The sequence below is a fragment of the Apostichopus japonicus genome, chromosome 10 (assembly GCF_037975245.1).
Source record: "Apostichopus japonicus isolate 1M-3 chromosome 10, ASM3797524v1, whole genome shotgun sequence".
Classification (NCBI taxonomy): Eukaryota; Metazoa; Echinodermata; class Holothuroidea; order Aspidochirotida; family Stichopodidae; genus Apostichopus; species Apostichopus japonicus.
This window is the reverse complement of record NC_092570.1, coordinates 18,267,951-18,277,244: the sequence shown is the minus strand read 5'-3', so window position 1 is coordinate 18,277,244 and position 9,294 is coordinate 18,267,951. Positions and strand designations below refer to the sequence as shown.

The 9,294-nt window shown below is 36.3% G+C and overlaps 1 protein-coding gene across 4 annotated transcripts; it reads left to right on the top strand.

Moving 5' to 3' along the window:
• The first annotated feature begins 231 nt into the window (after positions 1-231).
• LOC139974964 (cytochrome P450 2J5-like) lies at positions 232-9,142 on the top strand. 4 transcript variants are annotated; one of them, XM_071982531.1, is made up of 5 exons: positions 232-521; positions 1,417-1,687; positions 4,194-4,930; positions 5,550-5,790; positions 6,967-9,142. In XM_071982531.1, exons 2-5 carry the CDS (start codon positions 1,564-1,566, stop codon positions 7,257-7,259), a joined length of 1,395 nt encoding a protein of 464 aa, XP_071838632.1. In that variant the 5' UTR covers positions 232-521; positions 1,417-1,563; the 3' UTR covers positions 7,260-9,142. The 4 variants fall into 4 exon arrangements, with proteins under 4 accessions (XP_071838632.1, XP_071838631.1, XP_071838633.1 ...); XM_071982530.1 differs by having other exon boundaries at positions 232-562; XM_071982532.1 differs by lacking the exon at positions 232-521 and adding an exon at positions 1,092-1,229.
• The last annotated feature ends 152 nt before the right edge of the window (positions 9,143-9,294 follow it).

Genomic DNA, 9,294 nt, shown 5'->3' with positions numbered 1-9,294 from the left:
TATTATTATTATTATTATTATTATTATTATTATTATTATTATTATTATTTTTATTATTATTATTATTATAAGTAGTAGTAGTAGTAAGTAGTAGTATTTGTGTTGTTGTTATGATTATTTATAATTTTATCGTTTTCAATTTCGTTCCACGTTCTATATAACATATACGTGTAGTTATTATAACCCCTGGGTCGCTGTATCTAACCCTGACCCATCTTCACTGCAAAAGCCTAAATGTGTCAGCTATGCTTGGGCTGATAATATAACCACAGTGGTTTCGCTGCAACCGTGTATAGTTAAAGAGAGATTTTACATTGACCCCGGAAAAACCTAGTCACTAAATATACCGCATGGTATAGCGTGTACGCTCTAGGTTCGTTTAACGTTAGTTAATAATGCAAAGAAAAATGACTAGCTTTGATTTATTGAACAGGATTCTCTCTTGCGTTTGTTAAATACGAACGATTTCGTTTGAAGTTTGTTTATAAAATAATAATGATGGAAACATTTGAACGGAGCCGGTGAGTAACGTCTATGACCTAATACCGTTTGTACGAAAGACGTGAGTACTGGCATTTTCATTTCCTATTCGTTTTTGTTGCACAGCCTATAAAAGTTTGTTAATACGAATTTCTGACTACTAACGCGGGGAAGAATCGTATTACATGACAGGTCAAACAGGAAGTTGAAGGGGAAAAAAAGATCAAATGTGTTTCTTGGGACTAATAGTTCAAAATTATTGCAAAGTAGACTAACCAACATCGAAAAACGTTTCACCAAAAGTTTTCCTTTTTGCTAGATTTTTCTTGTAAATTTATCACGTCCTTGACATGTGTACCTTGATCATCAATCTACATAATTCAATTGTCGGTTTAATCCCATATCGTTCAGTAAATGAAACCCTATCGCAATCACAAAGATTGCTTATGAAGAGAGGTCGCTTAAAGACCGACCTTTTTTAAGTTATTTTAAAATTGTAATGCATTTGCAATGAGGCATTTGTTTTTTCCTTTGTTTAAATAAAAGGTCTTGAGACCTTTTTCAATTTACCCGGAGTCTCACTGAAAGGTCCTCCCCGCTAGAAAATGATAAATCAATTGTTTTGTTCTTTATGTGTGTGTGTGTGTGGTTTTTTGTTGTTGGTTATTTGTGGCTTTGTCTTGACCTTTTCTCTAGAAACAGAAATAACATGGACGAAAAGTATTTAAAACGACCAGGAATGAATCAAAGTTAGTTGGTAGCAGTGTCACAAGAATTCACTTTTAACACCACAACTACTTTTTATGAAGTTAGAAACTTCCTCCTATAGTCACCCCCAAAATGTCTCCAGAGTTTTTCGCATTAAATCTTGCCGATTATCTAACAGAAATTCTTTTATTTCTGACTGTTTTCTTTTTTCTTTTCTCAATAATTAAGAAGAAACAAGATCTCAGCGAAGACGGTTATTCGTACCCTCCTGGACCGTTTCGTTTACCCCTAATCGGTAATCTCCTCGGACTTAAAGATGGCGAGAAGTATTTATCAAGTCTGGTACCCAGATATGGTGATGTTTTTACCATTTACATGGGAGACATTCCAGTCGTGGTGGTCAATTCAACAAAGACAGCGAAAGAATTAATGGAAGATCCAAATTTATTCAACGAACGAGCTCCCGCACCAGTTTTGAACGATTACTTCAAAGGGCGAGGTAAGAATTATAAAACCTTTCACTGACTCTGTTTTAGTATATATATAGTGATTGCATCGCATATAAACCTTTATTTTAATTATTCTTTTATATATAGAGAGAGGATAAGTATATATATATATATATATATATATATATAGAAATAGAACGGAATAAATGTAGAATACTAGGAGTAGAAGTCGAAACGCAGCACATACTGGCGAAATGATTACGGAAATAAACAAGCTGATATGTGGCATTTGCATGTGAGAAATGGATCAATTCTTCTTGGCCGGAGATCTTAAAACCAAACATGCATGTGCAAACCGTTGAAACAAATATTGAAGTAGGTTTTTTTTTGCGTGGAATGCATGCATGGGAAACGTTTTAAAACCAGCTTGAGGTTATCATCATCACCAAACATATCTTTCATGTCAAAAGGATAAATAAATCGCTATGTATAATGTAATGCTTACATAGTACGTGGTGTCGATATAAACTCAGATTGGGAACGTTTTTTTGCACGTATAGCTCTTGTTATCCACATTACTGCATCAAATCAATCTATTTAAATTGAACTGTTTCGGAATCTGAATTATAAATCATTAGTTAATAAGTTGGTCTATACAATTATAGCTACGTTCAATAACATATTTGTAAATAGGTCGATATCTTATTCAGATTCGAAAAACTCACAGATAACAAATTGACTCGTAGCTTAACTTAATGTCAATCATATAATTCACATTTATAAGCTTTATCCATTGAGAATAAAATGTTTGATTTTCTTTTGATTAATTTGCATGATTTTAAATCGGAAACTATATGCAACTTTATCGCATGTCTGAGTATGGCTATATGTATTACAATGACTTTAACATAATGACATTGTTGAGAGACACCTTTCATTGTTCAAATGTTCTCATATCCTGCAAAATGCTTGAAATATCTAACTAGAACGCCTTATATTCAAAATTTATGGAAAATTATAACTTTGTGTACTTTATATTCAATTAGATTATAAACTGTGATTAATGTTGCAAATGCATCAAGCAAAGTAATCATGTTAAAAAAAAAAGCTCATAAAAAGTGGCTACTGAAGATAATTCATTTAGTAACCTTAACTTAAATCTTTAATATTAATTAGTCAGATAACCGTGAGAAGTATATGTCAGGAAGGGCAAATACAAATGTTTTTACCTATATACATACATGATAACTTGTAAACCTTAAAGAGATTATATAATTTACTTGATATGAACAGACACAAGTTCGAGTAAAATTATCTGTAGAGAATCATTGCTTTTTTTGTGGATATTTATTGTAAGAATATCAGCTACGATAAATATCGTTCCTTGCCTCTACATGCAGCTTCATTCCTTTGTTTAAGCTACAGTCATCAATAATCGATGTTTTCTATAAGTAAGGCGTAGATAATATTACTTACGATTGTAGCAACCAATTCCAAATGTTCGTTACATTCCTTCAGACAATAACTTGATTGAAATGAAGTAAAAACACCTTTCCAAGACTCCTTCATACTACAAGGAAATGGTATATGCCATATATGTATCCACCCCCCCACCTCCCCTTCACCCTCTCGCATCCAAACAGGTACCCCAGTATTTTTAGCCTAAATAATTCCTAAAGCTAAACTTTATATGGGTACATATGGCAGAGACAAAAATGGCCTCTAATATATGCCACGATAGAGTATAGGCTATACATTGAATGCATGCACGCTCAGAAAAGTCGCCTGTAAGCGGGAAATGGTGGACGAGGAATCGATTCCCTATCAATGTATCCCAAATAGACATTTGATTGGTACTTTGAAATCGCACTGCATGCCACCATTCACGAAAGAAACGTAAAGAAAAGGAAAGAAAATGTTTGCAAAAACCCCTCTTATTTCAGCGAAACTTTTGGTAACAGGTTTGCCTAAAGTTTGGCTCTCCAACACTACATATACCTATGCCTATAATACGAACGCATTGGCACCGCATACCATATTTTAATTTCAATTTCTTTATTCCAGTATAAATAACAAAATTTATAAATAGGACACATAATAATGATACACAAAAGACGTAACTAATAAGAACAAATGAGAATAAGATGGAGGCCTTAGAAGGTTGAAAGATTAAAAGGATTATAACAGAGATTCTAAGAACCCATTTTGAATATAAATGGCTGCTCTGTAGATAAATGAGTTCTTAAAAACATAATTCTAAAATATACAGGAGAGGGCCGAAAACATTTATTTGGAAGTTGAACACAAAACTGAAAAAGACTATAACAACTTAGGCTTGCGTGTACGCCAGAGACATGGTCGTGGATGATATGAACTTATCGATATTTTTTCAATCGAATTTTTTTTTAAAGGTCTCATTTCCCCTGAAGAAACATTTAATTACCTTATATCATCATTAATATTTGCACTGACGTTATTGTTCTTTTGAACTCTTTTCCACAAGTTTCAGTATACTTTTACGCCATGAATTGAAACCGCCCCTCTCTTTCTCTTCAGGGCTCGCTGGAGCACACCATCCCAACGGGTTCTGGAAAGATCAACGAAAATTTGTCTCAAACATCATCCGTACCTTGTCCGGTTCTGGCTACAAGTCTTTCGAGGTCAAACTTCAGGAAGAAATTAATTATCTGAAGAAGAATATAAGGCAAAAGGCAGATGGAAGACCCTTCGATATATTACAGTCACTTCAAATGACGGCCGCCAATTTCATATGGGTCCTCACTATTGGTGAACGTTTCCACCACAACGATGGATTCCATCAGAATGTTGTCAAACTTCTCTATGATTCGTTGCAGTCCATGAAATACGTCACAGCCAGTCTCATCTTCCCATCCATGTTGCGTATACCGGGTAACAGTGTCAGTAAACTATTCTCGTATCTTGACCAGTTGTACGTTATGCTCGGACAAAAGATCAAAGACTACAGAGGAATCAAACCGTCCGGCGGTCAAACATCTGAAGATTTTGTCGGTCTCTTTATGAAGGAGATGGACAAATACAAAGATGACCCGTCAAAGGCCCCAGCCTACCTCAACGAAGATAACTTACTATTCGTTTTACAAGATTTCTTCCTTGCGGGTGTGGACACCACGTCGTCGACTCTATATTGGTTGTTCTTGTACCTTGCTCGAAACCCATCCATTCAGAGGAAGGCCTTTGCCCACATCCAATCCGTCTCAGGACACCGCAACAGCGTTGCACTGGAAGATTATGGCAAACTACCTTTTATAAATGTAAGAAACATCACTCTATTCTGCAAGTATTCAAAAGTTGTTCCAGTAAGTGGCCGGTCTCCCTCCCCCCTCCCATGTGGCACATTATTTGGCACTAAAATGATTGTGCTCAAAACATGGGACAAAAAGGGAAAAAATTGCACCAAATTTATTACTTTGTACCGATGTGCGAAGCTATATTTTCGGTCGTAATTTCGTTACGGGGTATAATCGTTTATAACTGAAGTTGACATGAGAGTAGACACCAACTTACATGTGACATTTATTGCCCGTTGCATTTTTCATTACTTACTACTCCGCTTTAGTTACAGTATTGTGTGCTGGTATTGACCACACTAACAGTGCATACTTTATTCAGGAAGATGAGGAAGATACGCAGTAATGAGCTTTATGTGGTGTGTTGCCGTTACGATAACATTCGTATTGTTTCGGGACATTGATAACAACTCCCTATTGCTTTAGTTCATTGCATCTTGGCATCTAGTGCAATGCCTATTTATATGTACAAAACTTTAAAATGCCCTCGCAAACACATCTCGGTTTAACAACAAAAAAGTGTCTTTGTTAACTACCTTTACATTTTGAATTTTATTTTCTGTATTTTATTTTAAACGTTTAGGCGTTGGTTATGGAAACCCTAAGAGTTACAGCCATGGTGCCGATCGTTGCCCGGTCGAATATCCACGATTTTGAGTTCAGAGGTCACAAGATTCCGCAGGGCACGTGGTTTCTGTTCAACTTCTACAACATGGCCAATGATGCGTCTACATGGCATGAGCCCGCCTCTTTCATCCCTGAAAGATTCCTGGATACAGAGGGAAATTTAGCCTGGAACGAAAACTTTAAACCCTTTGGGTTTGGTGAGTCGCTGTCATCGTTATCAAGCTCAATGACACATGCAGACACATGCAGACACATGCAGGTTTGAAATTTATGGAGGGTGGCAGGAATGAGACCAATGATCAGTATTGTTGAAAAATGCACCCTGTTGGTGGCCAACGAGAACTTTATATCTACTCAAAACTAATGCCATGCACAGAAACATTATGTTCCTTTCTATCGACCGCAGTTTTTTTAATTTAACGAGTTATACAGGTCTACGCATTAAGCCAATAGGCTCGGAAATTCTTTGGGCCCAAATAGTCCTAAACATACTGGATCCTTTTGTGGGCCAAACAAATTGGCTCCAAAAAATATTTGCCCCCAAAAAATTGAACTCCAAAAAGTGTGGGTTCAAATTGTCCCAAATTTTTTGGGTCTCAAAAGTTCAAGCTCACAGGATGAGTCTCAAATGCATTTGAGGATAATCATTAATATTCATAAGGTCAGCGTGGAAATACAACAGGGCACACCTTCTCAGTATAATACATTGGCACAGCAAGTATGAAAAATGTCCATGACTCTGTTGTTGAGTTATCGAAAGTGACAAGGAGAAGCAGAATATCTTTTTATAAGGGTAGAGTGTCCGCTGGTCAGTGAAGTCAATATACCTTATATACTGCAATGTTTGCAACGTGCAATACGTTGGAGAGCCGAAAAATACTTTAAGAATGATCAAAACAAAAATGATCTACCAACCTGTTACAAATGACTTTAGTCTTCCAAATCACTCGATTGAGAACTTACGTATTATTGCCTTTGACCAAAACGATTCTTGGACAGACAAATCTAGGAAAGGAAATCAAAATATCTGGGAACTAAATCCAAAAACCATGGCAGAATTCGGCTTAAACATCCGAAACGACATGCCTTCCCAAGTAATCAAAAACATTTTCTTTGATGTTACGACGGACTCGGATTAAATAATCCGACACCCGGATTAAAACTAATCCAATTTCCTATATATTACGTCTGCTAATCCAGCAGAACTCAGTAAGTCGCATTGACTTTACTTAGATGCTGACACTCATCCCTATAAAAAGTTTGTTTCGGCTACTCCCTGCAGTCACTCCAGGGTCTGGCAATGTCCTTCGACACCGCATAAGTACAGTATTTGTTTCGCGATTGACTTTCTTCATCCTCTCATTGTCTTACAGGAAGACGAAACTGTCTGGGAGAGTCCATGGCTAAAAAAGAAATATTTCTTCTCTTGGCCAATCTCCTTAAAGAGTTTGAATTCAGTGTTGAAGATGAGTCTAATCTTCCGACAGTAGAGCCTAACACAGGTTTGATGCGGGTGCCACAGGCCTACAGGGTTCGTGTTCGTGACAGAAGTGCTAAACTGACAACAAACGGACATTGTAAACCGTCTGGTCTGAACGTACAATCGACACTTCCTCTCGACATTGAACTATGGTCAAGCGATGTGAAGTTAACATGCAAAAACTGAAGAAAACTTAACCTATAATAGTAGTGAAGAAGACCACGGAGCGCGAAGTTGTTGACGGTTAGCTTATTCCATCGTGTAACAATTTACAGGCAAAAGAAGTCCCCAACCCGGAACGCACCCCTTACACGAGGGACGATGGTCTATCATATTCTTGCCGGCATTTAGGTGCCACCACAGGCAACAATTTCAACATCACTGAAAGTTGGGCTGACTCTTTCTCCACCCCCTCCTCTCCCCCTCTCCTCACCACACCCAGGCGCAAAATCTGCGTAGGTCCTTGATGAAACTGTTCCAGGAGAGACAAGTAGCCTTCATAAGTATATAATTGCAGTCACCCTGCAGCAATGTGTGAGCTAGTCCAGGTAGGGTAGGATAGAGGGGGCTCTACATTGTGATATTCGTGATAGTCGGTTAACAAACATAGTATAGTATGATCTGACTGGAATTTATTTTTTTCTATTACGCAAATTGCATCATTCTGTAAAGGAATACTGTGTTATTGATGTAAAGTCAGGATGGAATTTCAAACGAAAAGAAAGTAATTGGGCCAATGCACTTTAAATCACAGTGCTTTAAATGACCGAGTAGCAGCGCCCTTCATGAATCATAAAAGCAAAAAGTGATTTAATAAAAAAAAGCAAAGATTTTCAAGAGAATTTATATCCCTATATAACTCGTTGCGAAATATCTCTCAGGGATGGTTTAAAACGTACCAATTCTCTATCTTTTGCAAACGTAGTTTAAAAGGGATTCTTAGCTTACTGAAAATTTGGCAAGTTTGGAGAACATTTTATTGTAAATAAGTATTTTCTGTGTGACTTATCAGTCTCGAGTTTTTTTTATATTTTTTATATTTTATGATTTAAAAGTGTTACATTTCTATACTCTAGACTGCCATATATCTAATAAAATGATCCATGGTCAAAGAGTCTACTTGATTAATGAAAAATGAATGGAAATGCTTCCAATTGATGATTATATACGGCTTACTTGTAGATCCTTTTGGGGCATGGAAGTATATGTATGTTGGGGTGGGGGAGGTAGTGTTGGTTTTTTACCCTCTTCAACTCTCATCTTTATGGTATAAAAGTTTGCCAATGCAATGATCGTCACACAGCAGGTTGTCATGTGGTGCAAGATATAAAAGTGTCCTCATGTGAGTCATGTCTTGGGCGCGGTTCGATCAAATTCAAATGTTTTTTTCTCATACTGACTCAAATACATTAGAGGGTTCATGATTATGACCAAAAAAAAAGTATGTGTGAAGGGCCCTAGAAAAAAGGAAGATTGTTTAAATCCAAAATGAATACCTTGCCTAAGGTCGAGGATTCCATAGACAAGGAGCAATTCTTAGTACAAAATGTGTAGGACTTGACTGTGTGTTTTACATTTGAATGTATGATATGTGTATAATATTTTAAATATAGATTTTATCAATAAACACTGACAATAAACACAATTCTATCAGTCTTTTAATTTGTGTAAAAGTATGTGGGCCTGATGGTGAGTGAGAGTAACAGAAGGGACAAATACAAAAAACAGACTGTATTCTGTGCTTGTATTTGTCCCTTCTGTTACTGTTACTTGTCATTCAGCCTCTGAAGAAGATCCTGCTAGGATCGAAACGTCAGGCACACTTACTTTTACATATTCTCTTACACAGGCACTTTGGTAGATAAGCAGTTTGCTAACAGTTATATTTATTTAATCTTTTAATTTAGCAGAAACATTGTTCAGTCTATTTCAAGTACTACAGTATCACTAATCAATGGTTTCTTTATTTTTCATCAAGTTTAGCTTTATGTAATTAACCAGATAGTATTTTATGAACTGTATATTTAATATGAAATGAATAAAATGCTAAATACTATAGATACAAAATATGATGACCATGTTTATGTTTTCATTATATGCTTGCCACTATATGCTAGCAAAATGACAAAGAGAGTAGGAGGAAAATAAGAACAGTAGAGTATAACCAAACTGTGGTACATATGTCAGCAAATTACTTAAAATGTGGTGGAAATTACCCCCT

What these genes read in the sequence shown, in the direction of transcription:
- LOC139974964 (XM_071982529.1), top strand. Translation starts at nt 1,321, where the DNA reads ATGTCTCCAGAGTTTTTCGCATTAAATCTTGCCGATTATCTAACAGAA. An exon ending in CGATTACTTCAAAGGGCGAG is followed by an intron (nt 1,688 to 4,193) that starts GTAAGAATTATA and finishes CTTTCTCTTCAG; the next exon opens with GGCTCGCTGGAGCACACCAT. An exon ending in CTTTAAACCCTTTGGGTTTG is followed by an intron (nt 5,791 to 6,966) that starts GTGAGTCGCTGT and finishes ATTGTCTTACAG; the next exon opens with GAAGACGAAACTGTCTGGGA.